Source organism: Marmota flaviventris, chromosome 5 (assembly GCF_047511675.1).
Source record: "Marmota flaviventris isolate mMarFla1 chromosome 5, mMarFla1.hap1, whole genome shotgun sequence".
NCBI lineage: Eukaryota > Metazoa > Chordata > Mammalia > Rodentia > Sciuridae > Marmota > Marmota flaviventris.
In genome coordinates, this window is record NC_092502.1 from 89,325,860 (window position 1) to 89,349,199 (window position 23,340).

General features: G+C 32.6%; 1 protein-coding gene across 7 annotated transcripts in view; it reads left to right on the forward strand.

Annotated features, from left to right (window-relative positions):
- The window catches only part of Kiaa0825 (KIAA0825 ortholog), a 369,653-nt gene that overhangs the window by 84,522 nt on the left and 261,791 nt on the right, over window positions 1-23,340 (forward strand). For all 7 annotated transcript variants that reach the window (XM_071612406.1, XM_071612405.1, XM_071612410.1 and 4 more), the window contains 5 exons: window positions 5,037-5,198; window positions 16,117-16,211; window positions 19,150-19,377; window positions 20,587-20,852; window positions 22,301-22,451. In XM_071612406.1, coding sequence (XP_071468507.1) covers window positions 5,037-5,198; window positions 16,117-16,211; window positions 19,150-19,377; window positions 20,587-20,852; window positions 22,301-22,451 — 902 coding nt within the window. The remainder of the gene's footprint in view (window positions 1-5,036; window positions 5,199-16,116; window positions 16,212-19,149; window positions 19,378-20,586; window positions 20,853-22,300; window positions 22,452-23,340) is intronic.

The following is a 23,340-nucleotide window of genomic DNA, read 5'->3' on the forward strand; positions in this document are numbered from 1 at the left end:
TTGTTTTTATATTCTTTTGCACACATTTTCTATTTTAGAAGTAATTGTCGAATGTATTTTGTCAAACAGAATACTATACAGACTGTTTATAGAGTATTATAAATTTTCTTTATTTACAAACTCACACTACAAATACTTGTTGTTTTGAAGATTACATTTTGGAATTAGGTATAAAATATGTATTTTGGGCCAAACCTAGCTATTTCTAGGGCCCATGAAATTTCATTTGTTTTGTGTTTTTACCGGACGTTTTTCAGTTCTACTTTGTATGAGAGATTATGCTTGGTTCAGAGATGCTGAAACTGAATAAACTGGGCTTAGTCTTTGACATTATGGAAATCATTTTATGTTTGTGACAAATGAACTTCAACTAGTCTTTAGTCTTTTTTTTTTCCCCCCTAATAGCAGTTTTTCTTTTGCCTAGGGAAAGTCTATACAATGTGCTCTTTAAAATTTCCTACAGATTATCCATATTTCTTCCCAAATTTGAGGCCAGCCTGGGCAACTTAGGGAGACCCTGTCTCAAAATAAAGCATATAAAGGCCTGGGGGGTGTTTTACACACTAGTACCTTTTTGGTTGACTTTCTAATATCCGAATCCAGATTTTCTGATGCCTAATGGGTGATTTTTAACCAAAAGTATTGTAACTAGAGCTCATGGACCCCCTCAGGCAGTAGTCTCAAATTTTAGTGTGCAAAAAAACTCACTTGGGAAGTTAACTTAAAAGGAATATTTGTGGGGCTGATTGCACAGAGATGCTGATTCATGAGATCTGGAGGTGATCCTAGGATTTGCATTTTTAGTAATCCAGGAGATCCTGGACTTTACTGTCCTTTGAGAGCATTGGTGGATTTTTAGAAAGTTAGGTTTTAGCCCTCAAACTGTGCCTACATGGAGATTTTCCAATAAGTGGATTTAGGAGACTTTTCATTAATTTCTTTAAAGGGTCTGCAAAAAACACCGTGATGATATTAGGAGCAGCAGTTTACAAGTGAAAGAGAATACTAGTAAAATGAGTCACACAACCAGCCTCAAGAATCCACATGGGAAAGTCTAAAAATGAAAAGAAAAACAGATATAAATACTCAGGTTGCACAGTGATCATCTGAACAATTGTTTTTAAGAAAATCTCACAAATGAATAGGTGTGTTGGGAAACTGGGGTTCATGGGTGGAAAATTTGAGAAACATTGTTCTATTTTTTTTTACTTTATTATAGAAGCAAACAGAAACTTTAATATGCTAATTTGCATTATGAACCACCTTAATACAATGTAGTATGTAGGATTTCCCAAGCTTATTTGATCATATAACATTTTTCAAATGGTTATCAGTTTGAAAATACCCTTTAACAGAGGAACAAACATTAGTCTCTGTATGCAACATAGAAGTAACTTTCATCATAAGCCTGTTGTGAAGTAAAATTTAAAATGTTCTCTAAATAGTCTGAAAAATAGGAAGGCAGAGAAATTTGGACTGCATTTTAGAAAATTTTAAATTAAACTTATGGAAGAAAAAAATTATTTAGTTATTATTTACATAGACTTACTTATTGCTAGTTGATGGTAAACTAAAGGAAGTCTTGCCCTAAAATGGAAATTTTTTCTTTATAATATTATTAAGATTTAGGTGAAATTTATATTTCCTAAGAATCAGAGATCTGGGGTTATAGCTCAGTAGTAGAGTTCTTGCCTAGTACACGTGAGGCACTAGGTTCAATCCTCAGCATCATATAAAAATAAATAAAATAAAGGTGTTCATCTACAACTAAAAAAAAAAATTAGAGCTCATTATACAATAATCAACAGTCGTCAGTCATTATTTCAGATATTTTATAGCAATCATTGGTGGCAGGCCAAAGATTGTGTGTATAAACATGTATGTCCAAGTCTTCTTGAAAGCAAAGCAGTTCCATAGTTATTTAAATAAATAATTTAATGGATGAATAAATAAAGATCAGATTGACATAGATGAAGAAAGAGGCTCTCTGGATCAATTGATTATATCCAGATGAAGTTTTCTGGAGAGGTGATCTGGAGGAGAGGAACAAACAGAAATCATATTCAAAGAAAAGGAAAAGAGATTACTTTAAAGAAAGGAAATTTCTGCTGGGAGAAATCCTTTCCTAATTTAGCTAGCAGTGAAGAATCTCAGGGACAGAAAACTAGATATGTTTCCGTACATAGAAATCATGAACTAAGTGTGATGATTAGGACACTAGTCCTGTGAGATAACAGTGAGGGAAATAAGTCAAATAAGTTTGGGAAATGCAATTCTATCCTTTGTGTTTAATTTTGCTTTAATTGGCCTTTCACAAAATGAATTTATCACAGAAGTATTTTCCCCATAAATTAAGAACCCTCACAATACTCTTGGGAGAACACTGAGCTAATAATGATAGGAAATAAGAACTACTAATTAATGGGGCTCCACCATAATCATTGCTTCTTTGGGACAAAAATGATTAGATTTAGGTCATACATATTATTCTGTCCTCTTTCATTATTAAGTTCTAAAGATTTGTTGAATTAAAATGGATTTGCTTTTCAATATTGTGATTTGTCTGAAATAAGGTCTAACTCTGGATCATAAACATAACACCTCTTCATGTAGAATCCTTAATTCCTACATAATTTTAAACAAGTGCTTTGTTTGTTTGTTTGTTTGTTTTTTGTGGTGCCAGGGATTGAACCCAGGGCTTTCTGCATGTAAGGCAAGCACTCAACCAACTGAGTTATATCCTCAGACCCCAGGTTGTAGTGTTTTGACTGTTAAAGATTTTTCTTGGGGTGTTTCTTTGCTTATGCTGTAAATATTTATAATTATTCCAATTTAGAATTCAACCAAATAAAGCCTTGTTAAATATGGTTAATTTTTGTTCACACCATTGAATGGCCTTTCCTGATTGGGAAAGATTCTTAACATCTTTGAAAATTTGTTTCAAAAATATATTAAATTCAAAAGGAACTTTACAATTTAGAAGGTTAAACTAGCCTCTTATTTCCATGATTAAAGATTAAAAGAAATCAAATTAGCCAAATGCAAATCAAGCAATGACTAAATAGAACATGATTTATGTATTTTTTTCTTTTTCTTTTTTGACACATGATATGTCTGGCAAAATTTTAGTTATGTATGCTCCTTGTATATCTTCTGAACTCTGGAATTCTTAAAGAATGCTAAATGTAATTAGGGCTATTTAGAGGTAGATTTTAATGTATATGGGACTGAGGTCAATGTAGAGATGAAATGGAGTTTTTGTAGGTATTTGTATATTTCAAAAATTTTTTTTTGTATTTTTTAAGAACAAAACTAAATTCCACAGTTGAAGTTAGTAGATATCTTTCTCATGTACATGCAAAGACATCATGACATTTTTTTTGTTCTCTGTGAAAGACCATAATATGACTATAAGTTTGATGCCAATATTTTAAAGATTGACTGAAGTGAAGTGGATTATCTATAAAATATTATCTATAAAATATTTCTGGAAACTTCTAAATCCATGTGAGGAAAGTAATCTTTTTTGTTTTTTGATTTGTAACCACCAGACTGACTCCTACATAATTTCTGAAGAGCATTCTTTAATATTTTCTCTTCAAAAACACTTAATGATTACTTCATAAGCGTTTACAGATTTTTCCAATTTATAATTTTTCCTCAAGATAATCCTTAAATATATATTTTAAGAAACAGCTTTAAGGGACTGGAGTTGTAGCTCAGTGGTAGAGCACTTACCTAGTATATGTGAAGCACTGGGTTCAATTCTCAGCACCACATGTAAATAAATAAATAAGGGTCCATCAACAACTAAAAAATATTTTAAAAAAGAAGTGGCATTAATAAGGGATTCTTTAAATCCCTGAGAACATGATCAAAAGTGTCATGTGATGATGTCAACCTAAAATGAAAACAAATTTATCTTGAGGGATGTAATAAATGAACTGTTTCCAAACTCTTAGAGTATAAGGTGTTCTCTATAATAATAAAGTGGTAGTAAGACTTGACTAGTAACATAATTATAAAAAGAAAAATCAATCTTCATTTATTTTTAGTTATATTGTTCTTAGGCAAGCAAGAGATACCACAATTATTTAGACAGGTGTTATTTTTAAACATGATTTCATGAACTATATAGTCTATATTCTCTTGCTGAATTAGTTTATTTCTTTTTAATGATATAGAAATAACATGTATAAGATCTTGAAGAGTGATATATCCTCATCTGGTCTTTTTTTAAAGCTTTTATTTTAATTTCAGACTTACAAAAGAAGTTGCCAGAATAATATGAAGAATTCCAAAATTTATTTCATATTCATATTTATCAAATGTTAATATTTTGCAGTTTATCACAATTCTACATTTCTTTTCTCTTCTCAAAACTTTTTTTTTCTGAAGTGAGAGTAAGTTACAAACGTTATTAAAGAGTATTCTCTTTCATAATAGTACAGTTGGTTAAATCAGAATATTAACAGTCATGCAATAATAGCATTGGATTATAGATTTGCTCAAAATTCACCAAATAACCCCAATAATGTCATTTACTGCAAACTAAAATGTTGATCATGTATTGAATTTAGTTTTCATATCTTTTTAGGCTTATTTAGACTAGAATATTTCATAGTCTTTTTGTTTCCTGACCCTACACTCCAAAAGAACGTATCTGCTATTTCGTAGAATGTCCCTCAATTTGAGTTTGTCTGATGTTTCTGCATGATTATATTCAAGTTGTGCTAGACTTTAAAAACATAAGATTGTATAAGATTTCAGAACAACAAATCACATCCCTATTTATAACTCTAAGAATGAACCTAATTAATTAATTGCCATATCTGCATCAAGTAGAATATTTATGTCCAACTTCCAAGAAAAAGGACTTTCCTAAGAGATTTTCTGTGTTTTCTTAATGAACAAATTTGTTTCACTTATGGAGTGTCTTGTTAGTTTGGATGGTTTATGATGCCATATAGATTGTTCTAATATTTACTGAGAAAACAAACAAAATGTTTAACAGTATTGATCTTCTCTTCATACAGTTACACCTGAATGCCCACGGACAGGAAGAAACATTTTCCTTTCCTTTGATGAACTCAAATTTTTATCACAAGTCATAAAATCTTTTTTGAAGCTGGAAAATGATGTTCAAGAGCTGTTTGAAGAAATGTTTTTATTGCTTAAGATGCCCAGGAATACTTCAGGTAATATATTGTTTTGTTTAAATGTTTAAATCTACAATTTCTCTCTGTTTTTGCTTCCTGCCACTTTGAATCTGTACCATTACTTGGAAAAAATACACGGTAAAATTCTTGAGATAAACATTCAGTATAGTGCACACCATGGATTTTATTTTTATCTTTTGTACTTGGCAGATTCCTTAGTTCAAATTAGCAAAGTTGAGTCTGGATAATTGTCTACAGTTAAAATCAGATTGATTTTTTTCCCCAAAAATACACAGCCTGGTCTATGGAAAAATAAGCATACTGGGTAATGTAGTGTCTCCTTTTCTGCCACTAGCAGCCAGATGATCTTTTTTTAAAAAAATTCTTTTTGTAATTTTAGATGGACAGCATGCTTTATTTTGTTTTTCTTCCCCCAATTTTATTCACTTATTCCACTTTCAGCATTCATAATTTCTTTGTGTAGGTCCAAATTTCAGTTTGATATAATACATTTTTTGTCTAAAGAATATCTTTTCACATTGCTAGTAGACAAGTATGCTTAATTATATATTTTTAGTGTTTATGAAATCCATTATTTCTTTATTTTTTATTTTAATTTGTTATATATGACAGAAGAATGTATTATAATTCATATTACACATATAGAGCACAATTTTTCATATCTCTGATTGGACACAATGTAGTATCACACCATTCGTGTCTTCATATATGTACTTAGGGTAATGATGTCCATCTCATTTCACCATCTCTCCTAACCTCATGTTCTCTCCCTTCCCCTCCTTCCCCTTTGCCCTATCTAGAGTTCACTTAATCCTCCCATCTCCCCTTTCCCCCCACAGCATATTATGGATTAGCATCCTTAAATCTGAGAAATCATTTGGCATTTGGTTTTTTGGGATTGGCTAATTTCACTTAGCATTATAGTCTCAGCTTCATCCATTTACCTGCAAATGCCATGATTTTATTCTCTTTTAATGCTGAATAATATTCCATTATGTATATATACCACATTTTCTTTATCCATTCATCTAATGAAGGGCATCTAGGTTGGTTCCACAATTTAGCTATTGTGAATTGTGCTGAAATAAACATTGATGTGGCTGTGTCCCTGTAGTATGCTGCTTTTAAATCCTTTGTGTATAGGCTGAGGAGCGGGATAGCTGGGTCAAATGGTTGTTCCATTTCCACTTTTCCAAGGGTTCTCCGAACTGCTTTCCATATTGGCTGCATGAATTTGTGGTCCTACCAGCAACGTATGAGTGTGCCTTTTTCCCCACATCCTCACCAACACTTATTGTTGTTTGTATTCTTAATAGCTGCCATTCTGACTGGAGTGAGATGAAATCTTAGAGTAGTTTTGATTTGCATTTCTCCAATTGCTAGAGATGTTGAACATTTTTTCATGTATTTGTTGTTGATTTGTGTATCATCTTCTGAGAAGTGTCTGTTCAATTCCTTGGCCCATTTATTGATTGGGTTATTAGTTTTTTCTTATGTTAAGATTTTTGAGTTCTTTATATATTCTCAAGATTAGTGCTCTGATGTGTGTGTGGTAAAAATTTGCTCCCAAAATGTAGGCTCTCTTTTTACCTCACTGATTGTTTCTTTTGCTGAGAAGAGCCTTTTTAGTTTGAATCCATCCCATTTGTTTATTTTTATGTGGTGCTAAGGATCAGACCCAGAGACTCACACATGCTAGGCAAGCACTCTGTCACTGAGCTACAGCCCCAGCCCAGCCAGATGATCTTGAGTCAAACGTTTAGTCTCTTTGACCTCAGTTTTCTCATTTTCAAAATAATCATGGAGGAGTACCTTTAGTTTCTATTAGAATTTTCATTCTCTTTTAGAATTAGACGCTTCAGATTCCAAAATGTTGTGAGGATTAAATGATTTAGTGAATGAAGTACTTAAAGAAATGTCTAGCATATCATAAGTAAGCAATAAAAGCAATAAATGTGAGTTATTGAAAATAGTAATTACATAATATGTTGTTTCAGGTTCAGTTAGTCTTAACAAAATCCCTTTGAAGAAAGCTGCACTATGAAATAGTGTTTCTAACATTAAATATAGAATTCAAAGATGGAATAATGACTGTTGTCATGTCTATATTTATAGATTTCATTTTTATCATAATGGAACATACAAAACTCTCTGTTACATGATGCCATATATCATTCTAGAGAGAATGACTACATCTGCAAAATAAAATGAGGGAAGCAGGGATTAACAAATAATCTGAAAATTTCAACCCCAAAGCCCAGTTTTTTAATAAAGAAATTACATATATAAACATATGGAGCAAATTAAATGTATTTTTAAAGTACTTTGCCTTATGTAAATAACATTAGAAAAATTGTAGGATTGAAGTTTGTTTTACATTAAGTTGTTTCCTGGCTTTCTGTGTTTCAGGTTAAGTTTAGGTAGCACTATTATAATACAAATGATGCAAATCACTGTTAGTACTTTTTCTTACTATAATGAAATACCTGATGCTGGATAATTTATAAACAAAGGAGGTTATTTAGCACACAGTTTTGTAAGACTGAAAGTCCAAAAGATATAGTGCTGGCTTTGGTGAGGGCTCTCCTAACTGTGCCGCCACATAGCAGATGGCATCACACTGGCAAGAGCACAAGCAAAAGGAAGAGATCATATGGCCAGACAGAAAGCCAGAAAGGAAGATCCAGGATTGATCTTTTTATAAAAACCTTCTCACAAAAACTAACAGTCCCAAGATAAGTACCTTGATCCCATCCAGGGTCAATATTCCAACAACTCCCCCCCACTAGTCTGCATCTCTTGTAGATCACATCATCTTCACACTACCACACTAAGGACTAACTTTCCAACACATGAACCCTTGCAGAATAGACTCAAACCATATTCAAATTGTAGTGACCACTTTTCCAAATATGGAGCTAATTTTAAGAAAAAATAGAGGTAGATTATAGATTTGTGAAATTGACAAAAAATAAAACTATAAGAAAGGAAATATGAATTTCTGTTAAAAAGAGAATGAAAAATATTTAATTGACATATTGGTGCCTTGAACAGTTGACATTTGTTGTTGGTAGTCATTTCACCATACCTGGCTAAGATCAAGCACCTCTCATCCACTTCCCTAGTTGATCTCTTATGAAGTATACATTAAAAAATAGAATGAACTCCAAAACATACAGGCACCTACCAATTGGGAATCATCTTGATTTGGTACTAGATCAGGCCCTTAAGAATTTGTGTCATTTCTGAGAACTTTATTATTCTTAAGGGTAGCAAAAATTCAAAATAGAAGTTGTGTGTTATAAGTATTTAAAGATATAAAATGACATGGTTAAGAATTGAAAAAAAAATTAACATGTTGATATCAGAGAAAAAGGAGAAAAAGAAAAAGATCATTCAGCTATCAAGCAATGTGGAGACTTGCAAATTCTAAATATCTGATAGCTATAGTAACCATTTTTTGAATAAAATTCACAAGGAATATATATAATTATGCCATAATGTACTGTCTTACCCTCAAATTTGTCATAAAAGCAGTATGGCAGATAACAGCAACTTCAACATCACATTAATGATAGTGTACTATACAAACATACTTGTTGATTATCAAACATAGTATATAGAAATAATTTTGAACAGTAGGCATAAGAATCAACTGAGGAAGAATAGAAGTACTTTGAATTAGACAAAGGGGAATGAGGGAAGGGAGGGGGAATGGGAATAGGAAAGATAGTAGAATGAATCAGACATTACTATCCTATGTGCATATATGATTACACAGTGTAATTCTACATCATGTACAACCAGAAGAATGAGAAGTTATATTCCATATATGTATAATATGTCAAAATATATTATGCTACCATGTATAACTAATAAAAACAAATAAAAATCTTAAAAAAGAAATGACTGAGGACTAGAACACCTTCTTGTGGGATGTGTATTCTTCTATATTTAAATTTCTATTTTTTTGTGATAAAGCCAAGATTGATTTAATCTGACACAAGTTTATGTAGATGGTACTCTAAGAAGAATGATCTTGAGGAAAATTTTCAAGAAATATCTTAAATATTTTATCTAGTGTATCCAAGTTAATCAATCTTTATCAAAGGAATTGGTTTTTTAAATGAACAAGATTCTGTGAAACAGATGACTAAAGAACCAAATGTATCTTAACTATTGAATATTCCTTATGGTTAATGATTTGCTTAAAAATCTTATGTGGGAGAGAATGAGGGGGGAAAAGAGAATAAGTCATTTGGTTTGCTGTATATTTGTTTTGATTGGAGCATATTTTGTTAACTTGGAAAAAGTTTCCTACCGTGGCTATATAACTTAAACAACCTGATGAAAGTTAAGATTTTTTTTCTTCATTGTCTATAAATGTTGTAAAAATGTACTTAACAGGTACTTAGCATCACAAAGAGAAAATATAAGATGATTAACCAAATATTTTACTTTCTAGTTTGATATTTACTATAATATTGTAGATGTAGCCAAATTGGCAGCTCTCTTAGTAATTTGAATGTGAACAAGAGTTTTGTAGAGAAAGAGTTTTTTTTTTTTTTTCAGAGAAAGAAAAGATACTTAATCGTTTTATGTATTTGCTTTTATTTGGTCATGCTTTGATGGCTAATTTCATCATTTTAGAGAACAACAGGACGTTATTTGACTGTTATGATGCCTTATTATTGCATTTTGTTTAGGTGATGGCATTTTATGGACTGGTTTTGGGTTTGCTTTATGGGGCATTTCTAATGCTCCTTCAGAATAAAGTTGTTCTTTGGGCAGTTCCTCAATTTTTCCAAAGGTGGCATCTGAGATTTATCTAAACCAGGAGGTTTCTTGGTCCTCATTTTTCTTTAGCCCCAGCAATGACAAAGCGCAATGGCTGCTTCAATTGGATGTAAGAAGAACACTTAGGGTTTGTCTCAGAAGAATCAAAGATTTCAGATCTTCTGAAAGATTGTTTGTACTCTTAGGGGGTCTTAAGAGGGGTCAAATGGCTTCTAAGAGTTCCTTAGCTAGATGGTTAAGGGATTGTATTAGGGAGGCGTATGTAGTTAAGGTAAAGAGGCTCCTAGGGTTTGTAAAGCTCATTACTCTAGGACTTTAGCTGTTTCTTGGGCAGAGAGGTCGAAGGCTTCCACATTGGAAATTTGCAAGGTGGCCACCTGGGCTTCTCTTCATACTTTTTCATGGTATTATCTCTTGGATGTAGTCTCTTCTACAGATTCAGCTTTTGGTGGGAGGCTGCTTGTGAGCCAGAAAAGAACAGTGAAGAAAAGAAAGACTTGTAGTTTCCACTTAGAGCTGCCAACAAGGCAAGTTGCTTTGTAGTGCACACAATGGGAACCTATGAAGACCAATTTGGGTGTGAAAGTGGATGTCACAGGGAAGTACTGCCAACCCGCACTCTCTATGAAAGAAAGAGGCAGTGTGGAAACTAACCAGCACTATAAAATGAACCACAGAGAACTCTGTAGGGGAAACTGTTGAGCAGCTGGCACTCTTGTGACCCTCTGCTCTCTTCTGAGATCCTTAATCTAGGCATGCTCTTAGAGAGACCATATTGATCACATGCAAATATCTGATGAGCCAAAAATGGACTACCTTTTCTAGACAATAACAAGTATATAGAATTTTAAATATTTTTTTAAAATATATTACTATAATTCCCCAAGTGTTCACAAAGCTCATAAAGTCTTACACTGCCCAAATTTGAAATTGACCATTTTGAATTCCAAAGAAATATAAAAATGCCACAATTCATTAAAATCACAAGAGATCTTATTACTATGGATTCAGTATTATTAATCCTGCCTAAAAATAATCCCATTTGCTTTCCCATAAAAGATTAAGCTTTTAAAAAAATTTTAAATTTTTTTTGGGGGAATATATTTTAAAGGTTATCATAATTACTTGATTATTCACTTTTTTCTCTCTAAATTTGTGCACCGGGAAGAGAAGTCTTGGAAAGCTTATCTTTTTTCCTTACTCATCTTGAAAATAGGCAGATGGTTTATATAAACATCTGAGCACATTACATTTAGTGAATAAACATAATGTATTTGGGAGCGAAAAGATAAATACATGTCTTTTTTCCTAAGACTTAAACTATACCTACACGATGGCAGATAGTTATTTCCAGAAAGAAATCTGCAAAGTGTATACTTGAAACTAGTGTCAATGTTCTCAGGCTAAGTACCTTTTAGTAACTAACTGTAGAAATGATCCCTGAATGTATAGTCTTGATAAGTACCTTTTAAATAAACTAGTTTTATGAGCTCTTTGTAGAAAAGTAAAGTGACATTAGGAATCCAAGTGTTGTCCCTTCATGTCAATAACAACATGATCTTTATTATTTTTTCTAATTTAAAAATTATTGTTGAATAGAACTAAATGCATATTGTAAAACTTTTAAACAGGACAAAGGGTAAATGGTGAAGTTATGTCTTTTTTCACTTTGCTTGTCCAGTTTGCCTTTTCATAGATGACTACTTCCAAAAATATCCCCAAGTTTAAATGACAAAATTTTGTTATACTATGCAAATGTCCTTTTATTAACAACTCAGAAAGTATAGAATACCTAATTCTTTCTAACAGCTGAATAGTTTTCCACAGGTGCATGTATCATAATTTAATGAGCTCTTCATTAAAGAATATATAGAGTTTTTTTCCCTTCATTTACTACCACAAATAATAAGGCAAATTTCCTTGAATTTTGTCTTACATGTACAGAAGTAAATCTGAAGGGCAGATTTCTAAAGTGGAATTGTCAAGCAAAGAGGTATGGTCATAAAGAGGTTGAAAAGATAAGCAACAGACTAAAAAAAGAATTATAAAGCATATGAAAAAGAACTTGTATTCAAAATATACAAAGAACTCTTAAAATCCAACAAGAAAACAGACAACACAATTAAAAATGCATAAAATACCTTAATATACACCTTAACAAAGAAGATATAAAGATAGTAAATAAGCATATGAAAAGATACTCAGCATCACATGTCAATAAGGAAATGCAAATTAAAACATGATACCACTATACACCTATAGAATGGCTAACATCCAAAATGCTAACATCACCAAATTCTGGCAAGGATGTGGAGTGACAAGAACTCTCATTCATTGCTGTTAGAAATGCAAAATTGTAAAGCCTCTTTGTAAGATAATTTGGCAGTATTTTACAAAGCTAAACATAGCCTTTCCATATGATCTAGCAATTGCACTCTTAGGTATTTATCCAAACGAGATGAAAACTTAGCGTCCACACAAAAACCTGCATAGACATGTTTATAACGGTTTTATTCATAATTGCCCAAACTTGGAAGCAACTAAGATATTCTTCAATAGGTAAATGGATAAAAAACTGTGGTATGTCAATACAATGGAATATTATTAATCAATAAAAAGAAATAAGATGTCAATCCATGAGAAGACATGTATAAAACTTAAATGTATATTATTAAGTTAAAGAAGCAATCTAAAAAGGCTGTATGCTGTATGATTCAAACTATATGACATTATGGAAAAAGCAACACTATAGAAACAGGGGGGTAGAAAGTCAAAGGGGTAGAAAGGAGGTGGTAGAGGGTAAAATATGTGCCAGGGGTAAAAGAGAGAAGAGATACATAGGTGATGCAGAGGGTATTCTTAGAGCAGTGAAATTATTCCATATGGTATAGTAATGGTGGCTATGTGACACTGTTTGTTTGGCAAGACCCATAGAATTGCACAACACAAAGAGTAAGTACTAATGTAAACTTTGAAGTTCAGTTAATAATGATATTTCAGTATTGGTTTTATTGGCTTAGTTGTAACAAATATACTACATCATTGCCAGATGTTAACAATAAGAGAAACTGAGCAGAGGGAGGAAGTATGTGAAAACTTCTTGTACATTCTTTTCAATATTTCTATAAGTCTGAAATTTATCTAAAAAATAAAGCCTATTTTTAAATGAACATTTTGAGGACAATTGCCAAGTCAGTTTATCATATCTATTTTGACTTTTAATGATATTTTTGTACTGCAGAATTTTTATGGCTTTTGCTGTTTGTGTCCTAAGCTTTCTCTACATGACTCTTTTGAAAAATATTCCATATTTTTAAAAATTTGCCTATATTTTTATTTTTCTTTCTTTAAAAATCTGTGAGTAATCTGGATTTTTGGTTCAATGTTAGAATTGATCTTATTTATTTCACCATATTCCTAAAAAGAAATTATAAAATAATAACCATAAGACAAAGAATTTTAGGAGAGATACTGGGGTCTGAATTAGAACACGATATAGTCCATTCTTGTATAATTATTTCAAAATGGATTCTACTGACATGTATAACTAAAAAGAACCAATAAAAAGGAAAAAAAGTAAAAGCATTTTAGGTTAAATTGTATAATACTCCTTGAGTCTAAAACCTTCTCTATGCTCTGATGTATCTTGGGAAATGGATTCTTAAACTGCAGTTCATGAATAAGCTTTGTAAGAGGACCTGAGAGTCCCAAAGGGGTGTGAGTGTGCATGTGTTCACACGCTTGCATGGGTGCACATGCACACAATTACCTGCCATTTAGTCATATTGTGTATCTTTGTATGGAGTGTTCTGTAACTTTAAATAAATTCTCAGAAGTATTTACAAATCCAAAAGCAATTAAGACATATTAGAATTGGGGAAAACTTTTCCTTAGAATAGATAAGCTCTCTTAAAATTCCCTTAAAAGTTGATTGTGTTAGGCAGCTTTGTATCACTAAAATAAAATACCGAAGTAATCAAGTTATAAGGAGGACAGGTTTATTTTGGCTCACAGAGGTTTCAGTCTGTGGTGACATGGTCCTTTTGCCTTTAGGCCTGTGGCAGCACAAGTCCATCACTGTGGGGAGTATGTGGTGGAGGAGGCTGCTCACCTCATAGCAGCTGGGAAGCAAACAGAAAAAGTGAGAGGCTGGGGTCCTAATAGCCCCTTCAAGGGTACACTCCAACTCACCTACTTTCTTCCACTAGGTCTCACCTCTTAAAGTTTTCATCACCTCCCAATGGCACCACAGGTTATTAGAGTCCAAGCCTTTAACATATGGGCCTTTGGGGAACTCTTTTCCAAACCATAGCAGTGCTCTTATTGCCTACCAAATGGAATATTTACCTTTAGTGCACCCTATGTACAAGAATATTGAAACTAACTTTAATATCAGAACAAAATGGTTTTATTTCTGTGAATTGGATTCCCCCTTTTTTCCTTCCTTCCCCTCTCTCTCTTCCCCCACCCCCCAACCCAGGGCTGGGAAATGAACCTGGAGTTTCGCATGCTTAGGCAAATGCTCAACCATTGAGTTAGATCTGCAGTGAATTGTACTCCTTAGATATCATTCACAAGTATGTTCATAAAACCACATTTGGGGAGAAAACACTCATCTACAAGATGACTCTATTGGTCACAACCCCATCAACAAAATAAGCTAAATTTTGAAATTTGCTTTGTCCAGGGAATATGAAGAAACTGATTCTTAAAATTCCTGGTAAATTCGAAAAAAGAAAAGAAAAATTTTATCATAGCATATAATTTATCATTATGTGCTAAGTCTAAGCAAAAAAGAATATTAAATTATTCATATTGAATCAAAATATCATTAATGTAACCTTAGTGGAAAAAAATGGAAAGATTTCTTTTTGGAGTGTTTATTCATTACATTTTTGTAGGTCTATTTTTTCCCCATAGAAAATATTTCCTTAATTATAAAAAATAAGAGTTAAGGAAATATTTCCATTTTAGGAACTAAGGATTATTTTATGTCTTCTCCAGTATTTGAGCTTTTCAAATTAATCATTTATGTAGTTTTCAAGGGGGTATTTTTTTGAGAAGTTGATGTTGATCTGTATATTTTTGTTCTTTGTTTTGCGTTAGCATGATACAAAACACCGCCCCTTTTTCTGTTCTATTTTCTTTTGTTTCAGTACTGAGAATTGAACCTAGAAACACTTTACACTGTTACAACACCAGCCCTTTTTAATTTAATTTTTATTTTAGAAAGGGTGTTGCTAAATTGCCAAGGCTGGCATCTAATTTACCATTCTCCTCTCTCAGCCTCTTGGGTATCTGGGAATTACAGGTGTGGGCCATCTTGCCTGGCATACCTCCCAGTTTTTAGATGTTGTACCTTAGAATTTAACTTATTTAAAAAATATTTTTAGTTGTCTGTGGGCCTTTATTTTTATTTATTTATTTGTTTGTTTAATTGCAATGCTGAGAATTAAATCCAGTGCCTCACATGTGCTAGGCAAGTGCTCTACCACTGAGCTACAACCCCAGCCCCCAAACTTAACTTTTTATTTTAATTTTTTTTAGAATTTAACTTTTTAAGTGAACAATGAAATTAAGTTTATTTTCTACTCTTAATGTATCCTGTGTTGTCAACATGAGGTGAATTAGTGACATCTTTTTTTTTGAGACTTTATATGTATATGTATCAAATAGATGACATATATGTATATGTATCAAATATAAATATAACTAGCATATACATTTCTTCAACTCATATATGAAAAAGGGCTCTATCTTAACCCTTTCATTATTATAACTGTGGTATCTTGTTGACTTATTCCCTGTATATTGATATGTATGTTTGTTTAATGTGTATGTATCTGTGATGGATAAAGTTTTTCAACATAATTCATTTTCATTTGAATCTGTTAATTACATCTAGTATTTTTTTTTTTTTGGTAGCAGGGATTTAACCCAGGAGTGCTTCACCACTGCTCTATACCCTTGCCCACCACTCTTTTTTTTTTTTTTTTGAGACAAGGTCTTACTACATTGCTGAAGCTGACATCAAACTTCAGATCCTCTGGCCTCTGCCTCCCTGCTCACATATGCCACAACTCCTGGATGTTCTTCTCAAATATTTGCTTTTATGTCTGTTTTCTTTCCTATTGCTTAGGAATTGTGGAGAAATCCAATAAAGAAATTGTAATAGAAAAACCTAAAGCACATAAAACCAGTATTCCTTTAGAGCAATTGCTACCAGGAAAAGAGGTAAGAAACTTTAGTCATACATAATATGTCTGTGATTCCATTATGTCTATGTCTGTGATTCCATTATGAATCAAAATTTCTTGAATTTTCCTTTTTGCCACTAGAAAGGAATTTCTGATTGAAAGCTGACTTGTAAGTTTTTGACAAAAATTAATTTAGTAGGGCCACTGTTCTTTTGCGCAATCTGTTCCATACGAGGAGTTGAGAGATAGAAGTTAAGAGATCTTTGTTCCCTATTCTGACTCAAGGTCTGCATTTTGAGAATATAGGTTGTAAATAATTGTTGAAACATGAGAAAGTGGAGATTTAAAAAAGAAAGGAAATAATAGTTTGATCTGATCACCTATGTTTATGTACCCAACCTTTGCTTGTTTATTCTCAATATCCATTACTATTCTTCTTCTGCTCTGCTTATTGGAGAATTACATCTGCCAGGATCCTTTGCTTTCTGGAACTTAGAAAGCAAAGGGAATGTTTGGCCAATTAAAGGCATCCATAGAAGATTGGAATGTAGTATTTGCAGAAAACCAGTTCCTGCCTCCCCGCCCCCTCAACCTCTGGCAGTGGCTGTGACTCCTTTAGCTCTTCCCTTGACCCTACTCCTACCAAGCAGCCCTCCCTGCATGATTCAGGTTCCACAAAGCAGGTCTGCCTTGGGTTTAGCTTCCACTGGGAGCCCAGGATCTAGTTTACCATAGCACTATCCCCTTTCTTTGCTCCTCCAATCCTAGGGTTGGTTGTGGCTTCCTCATATATTAATATCTGTTGTGCTTTACAGCCCATGTTTGGCTAGTCAGATCTTCCATCTTCTAGGTAATCAATATCCTACATTAAATTCTTCCTTTTGAAATACCTTGAGTGTTTTCTGTTTTCTCGATGAATCCTGACTAATATACAAGGTAAATATTTCATAAAGCAAAGGATGAATTTTTTTAACAATGTCAATCTAGAAGGCAAGGGACAATTCAAAGTTATACATTGTGCCTTAACCAAAAGTCAAAATTAGTACTAAGAAATTAGTATTAGGTAATTTAAAATAGGGATTTGGCACATAACTAATTTGTACACAGAACAGGATGCCACATGATCTTTTTCTCCCCCTGGATCAACTGTTAAATGTTTCTGTTCTCACTAGAATTTGTGTGATGCCAAATACCATATGAGAAGAATAGAGATAAAAAATGATCTTCCAAGAAAACAAGTAGACTTTTAGAAAGCTTCAGTAATTAAAGGTTTCAGATTTTTTTTAAAATAGTGACTACTAATGTGCTTTTTTCCCCCTAAATTTTGTAAAGAAAATTTAGATGGACCGACAGTATAGTCATATACAAATAATCATGGGAAAAGATAATCATCACTGCATCTAAAAAAATGGGGGGAAAATGTCATTATAGCAACAATAATTAATGGCCATTTTTAGTGGAACATATTTCCTTAGATGAATTAATGAATGATTTCAGTGAATATATATGCCCTACTGGGGAAACAAAAATTATAGCTTTAGTTGTTTGTTTTCATTTTCATGGAGATCAGTTCCTTTTTACATTTTTATCTTAAATATATTCCAAGGAATTACTGTTATGGCAGAGGGATATAGCCATTTCACTTCTGAAACTTTACTTGTAAGAAAGGAGATTCTAAAAACTTAGTAGATAGAACTTAATAGTTGATTAATTTTATGCAACTATTAGAGAGACATGCTTCAGGCCTATGATGTTAAAGATCCAAATAAAATTTAGACAGACAAGTTCAGTTACATAATAAGTATAGTGAGAATAAGAGCCCCATTTTCTGATTATAGACATGGAATCATAGAATTATAGCTCTAGAAAATAAATCACTTTTATTATTTTGTACTGTATATATAAAAGCATTACATTAATGCTGAATGGGGCATACATAAAAAAGTTAGGCTAATAATCATAATCTCAGTAATTTTAGACTGAAAGAGACCATAGAAATAATCAAATTCAACTCTTTTATTTTTCGAACAAAGAACCTGAGATCAAGAAAAATAAGTAGTTCAGTCAGGGATATAGAGCCCAGGGTCTCCTAAAGTTGGAGTAGATAATATGCTACCATAAACAAAATAAGGAGAGTTTAGTTCTAAGCACAGGTTCAGCCTGCTAGTCATAATGCTGTTAGTATTTTAGGGAGTATTAGGGAACTTGTGGGGAAATATATATTCATAAATATATTGCCATAGGAGACACAGACCAAAAGTTAAAAAGACAACATTACAGTCCCTGACCCCCGCTCTGCTCCTCCCCCACACAGAACAATGCAGATAATTTTAATTCTTCATTTCCTGGAATAAATGTAGCAGTGCCTATCACTAAATAAAATTAGAGAGACTAAATAAAATTCTAAGCAAGTGAAAATTCAGAAAGGTGCAGTGGTGGTTTTTCTCTGATAAATTTATTTCTTATTGCTATTTTTTTGGCTTGTCTGGATTTCTGAGATTAAAAAAGAAATCAAAGATTGAATATTAAATGCTGTTGTATGTTGCAATACTTGTTAACAATAAACTATAAAAAGACTGTAAAAATCTAATTAAACTTTATTAAATATATTGAATTTAAAGGTTGTTTTATGTGATAAATTGTAAGTGTAGCTTTCGGCTCTCGTAAAGATGGTTTTATTGAACTATATTTAAGAGATTAAATTTTGAAAAAAGATTTTTATTAAACCCACTGATGAATTAAAATGAAATAACAGTTAACAGTATATTACTGTGTGTAAAGAATGCACATGGTTTTTGTATATTACTAGATTCACTAGGTAATATTTTTCAGGTTGTAAGAATGGCTTTTGCAGTATATCAAAGAATACCTATATTCAATATGTTGAATGCAAGTCATAATTTTATATCTATAACAATAGAAATATTTGTTTCTAAGTTAAGATTAATATGACTGTAAATCAATTTATATTTCAGGTCACTTTACTAGATTTTGGCTGGAGGAATGCATTTAAAGAAGTATCTCTACCCATGGCACATTGCATAACAACTGCAGTTGAAAATTTTTCCACAAAAATTCTCCAACAGGAACAGAATGAAAAGTCTTCAGCTGTGAGCTATGATATGAACCTTGTAACTGTCCAGCAAATTTGGCAAGATAGCCACATGTTTCCTGAGGAGGAACAACCAAAGAAAATTGCAAAGGTAAGTATCAAATGAATTCCTTTCAAACTGCTGACAGGTATAATGGAGTTTTTTTTTCTGATTTCTTTCTCTTTTAATATAAGGTATTGCAAAAGGAAACTAGATCAAACGGTGGCATCTCTTGGCAATCCTTTGGTGTTTGACCCAATACGAGTTGTCTTCTCTGCTGTCTAGGGGACACTACTACCAAAACCACTTATACCTCTTGATAGCTGTTTGCTCCCTTGATCTGAGGCAACCTAACAGGGCCTCTGTGACACCAGGGGGAACTGGAATAACTTCCTGTTTTGGTTAGACCTTTGAAGGACTCCAGGAGAAATTTAGAAATTTAAAGGAGATATTATCTCTCTGTGTTTGGTTTGGGGCAATTTTAAACTCTTTCTTTATACCTTACTTAGCATTCTATATCATTAGCATCAGACTTACTTCTTTACCAGTGCTTTGAAAGTCATTGAACTATCTGTGAAAATAGGAAGTAGATAAATACAGTTATTCATTATAAGGTCCACAGTGAGTTCAGAAGCCTATGTTGTGATATTTTTAAGAGTCCTTGATTAGGGTTTCATTATGCTACTGTCACCTTGAAGCTCCAGAACATTCCCTAAGGAGTTTTATTGGCTGATTTTATGTGGAGGTAAGCTTTGCCTTCCCTCCCACCATATCTTCCTGTTCCATTAAGTATATACATAATATTTGGTGAAAAGCCAGACATCACTTCTGAAAGTTGCTGACTCTTTAGCTATAAGAAGATGCAACATGGGATAGCTTCTGTTTCTTTTAGATTATTTAAATTAAACTGATATTTATATGTGATTTTTAATAAGATCATCCTATAGAAATTTAGAGAAAGAAAATTTGGGTAAGTTAAAAAATAATGTAAGCATTAATATTAAGGATACATATTTTCTGACTTCTATTTACTCCAAACAAAGGTATTGTCAAGTAAAGCTATTCTTGAGTTTTTCATAATGTCTGTCTGGTAAGCATAATGTTTGAAGGTTATAGATAGAGAGGCATCATTTTGGTATTTCTTTATTTGACATGAAACATTTAACTTTCTACAACTAAGAATTGATTATTGTAAAGCTGTGTCCATTATATTTATGTTTGATGCCAAATTCATTACTTAGGAATTTGGCTCCACTATACATAAATTACACGGTGCTGTCAGAATACAAATAACTCAGTGCCACATTTATTTCTCCCTAGTTTTGTTCTGACATCATGGAAAAACTTGACACCATGCTTCCACTGGCTCTGGCATGCAGAGATGATTCTTTTCAGGAAATTAGAGCAAACTTGGTAGAGGCCTGTTGCAAAGTGGCAACAGCTGTCCTGGCAAGACTACAAGAGAGAGGCAAGGATGTTCCTTCCAAAGCACCCCTGAAAAACCTGCACATACTCCTCTCCACAGCGGTGTACATCTTCCAGCATTTCACACACTGCAATAATTTGATGAAAGAAACCACTAAGAAGTGAGTGTCAAATTAAGCTAATGGCTATGCTTAAAGAAATGTGTAAACTTTAGATATCACAGGAATGAAATTTTAAGGATGATATTTGAAGAGAAAATAATAATTGACAAGGAGAATTGTTTTTATTTTTCTTGACTAGGAAATGTCAAAAAGGTGAACCATGAGAGGTATTAAACTAGGTACATAGACAGTAAGAAAGTTCGACTCTATTCAGACATACTAAAAAGAGCAACTATTTTCTGTACATTGTTATGACATGATTAAATGTACCTCTTCCATTTTGTAAGGCACCTTATACGGACCACACTGAAAATGGAAAACAAGCTTGTTTTTATCCCATGTTTGTATTTATTTGTAAAATATTCACTTATCTTTTTTGTCTTTAAGCCAATAAGCTGTTAGGAGATGGTGTAGAAAACAAATGCTTCTTAATTTATTCTGTGTGTGTGTGTGTTGCTGGGGATTGAACCCAGAGCCTTGTGCATGCAAGAAAAGCACTCTACCAACTGAGCTATATCCAGACCCCAATCTTAATCTATTCTAGTGACCAATGCAAACATATTGCAGGACATCTATTTAGTAATAAACTACCCATAGTATTTGAAGATGAAACAACTACCAATGTTGATTCTCTTGTATTAGTAGTCTAAGATATGATGTTTTCCATATAGAGATAAAAATGATCACAGGTATTATCACATAGTCTTTCTGGTTACATTTGTATCATACAGAACTTAACCTGGTGCCTTGTGAAGGGAATATATGAACTCACCAGTCCAGTGTCACCCCAAGAATCTATTTGGCATTTTTTATTTAGCCTTCACAGTCTTACAGTTATGAAAGAAAGCAGTGTACTCTTAATAGCTGAAGATAAAAGATATTTCTTTAATTCTCGTAAGTAGTCAGATGTTGCAATTCATACTTGAATTTATAAACAAAATATGCCAGAAACACTTCATTTCTGTGGGATATTTTTAAACAGTTTATGAGATAATTGATGTCTACAAAATTGCAATTTTTAAAAAATAAAAAGAGTGTTTTTGTGGAATATGTGATAGCTTTATAAAAGTTGGTTCTGACAAGTGTATGTTGTTCTCTAGTAGTAACGATAACCTAATGCCTAAATAATACACTGATCTCTAATAATAGGCTTACAAAGAATATTTTTAGTTTTGAATGATGTATTGACAGTGCAGTTTATATCAAGTTGAAATGCATATTTGTAGAACAACAGATGTACGTTTTCAAAGGACTTGCAAAACAAAGACAAGCTTTTTTTTTTTCCCTTTTCTTTTTGGAAAGTGAATGTGGATACAGACTTACTACAGCATTAGGAGGAAATGAATGATTGATATCTAATAATCAAAACCACTTGTAGTACTGGAGATTGTTGCCTCCTACTGCACAGGCCTTAAATCTCTGCCTCTTTGATCATTCCCTCTGAACAGACCCATATTCCTGGTGCCTGTCCAACGATATCAGGAATTCATCAACACTCTACAGTTTCAGGTTACGGACTACTGCGTCAGAGTTTGTGCTACAAGCATTTTACAGGATGCTGAGAGCCACCACTGGGATGACTACAAAGCTTTTTATGAGGTGTGAAGTTAAGTTTACTATCCCTTCCTTTTTACACAAATATGTTTTACTGCCTACCTGCTTTCTGGCTAATTAGAAACATGAGGTTGGCATTACTAACACATGAAGGCTGTTAGGATAATATTTTTTAAATATTGAATTTGTATTTAGGAAAAACACTGTTTTTAAAAACCTGAAATAAATTAGACATCAGAACTCTCCTTCTGCTTAAAAGTAAAAATAACTTAATTTGAGCTGCAATGTTGCAGTGCTATATAAGGTGTAATATAATGAGATACAATGAAAACTCAAAAAGATAACACACAGCAAAAAGCTATAACATATTTTCTCCAAAGGAACCAGTTATGGGTATCCTTGCATTTTTTCTTGTTATGTATTTCCATCTGTGTTTGATAAATATTTTTTATTAAGGACCTTTATTTTTATACTTATTTTTCCCTTCTCATTGTTCTTATGAGTGCACTTTAAGACCCATCTGATCATTTATAACTTACCTATTTTCATTTAGCCATGTTTTGAAATCTTAACTTTCTACCAAATTAAAGCCTAATGATTCCCAGTGCAACCAAACCGAGGATCAATTAAAATTATTCATCTTCAAGCTTTATTAGTTTATCATCCCCTAGACCCCACATATTATACACAGATCACAATATTTGAAATTCTTTGAAATGGATTTTAGGGAAGGGTAAAACATTTATACTACCTTAATAAAAGATCATTGTGATTTAAAAAAAATTTCAATAGCCAAATTCAACTTCATGAGCTTTTCCATTTCAACTTTTTGTCAATTTTTCAATCAAAGTTTATGGTTTTTGTTTTTCCTGATTGTTCTAGCCACTATAGGGTATTAGAAAAACAGAGTGGAGCTTTGTTCAACTGTCACTCT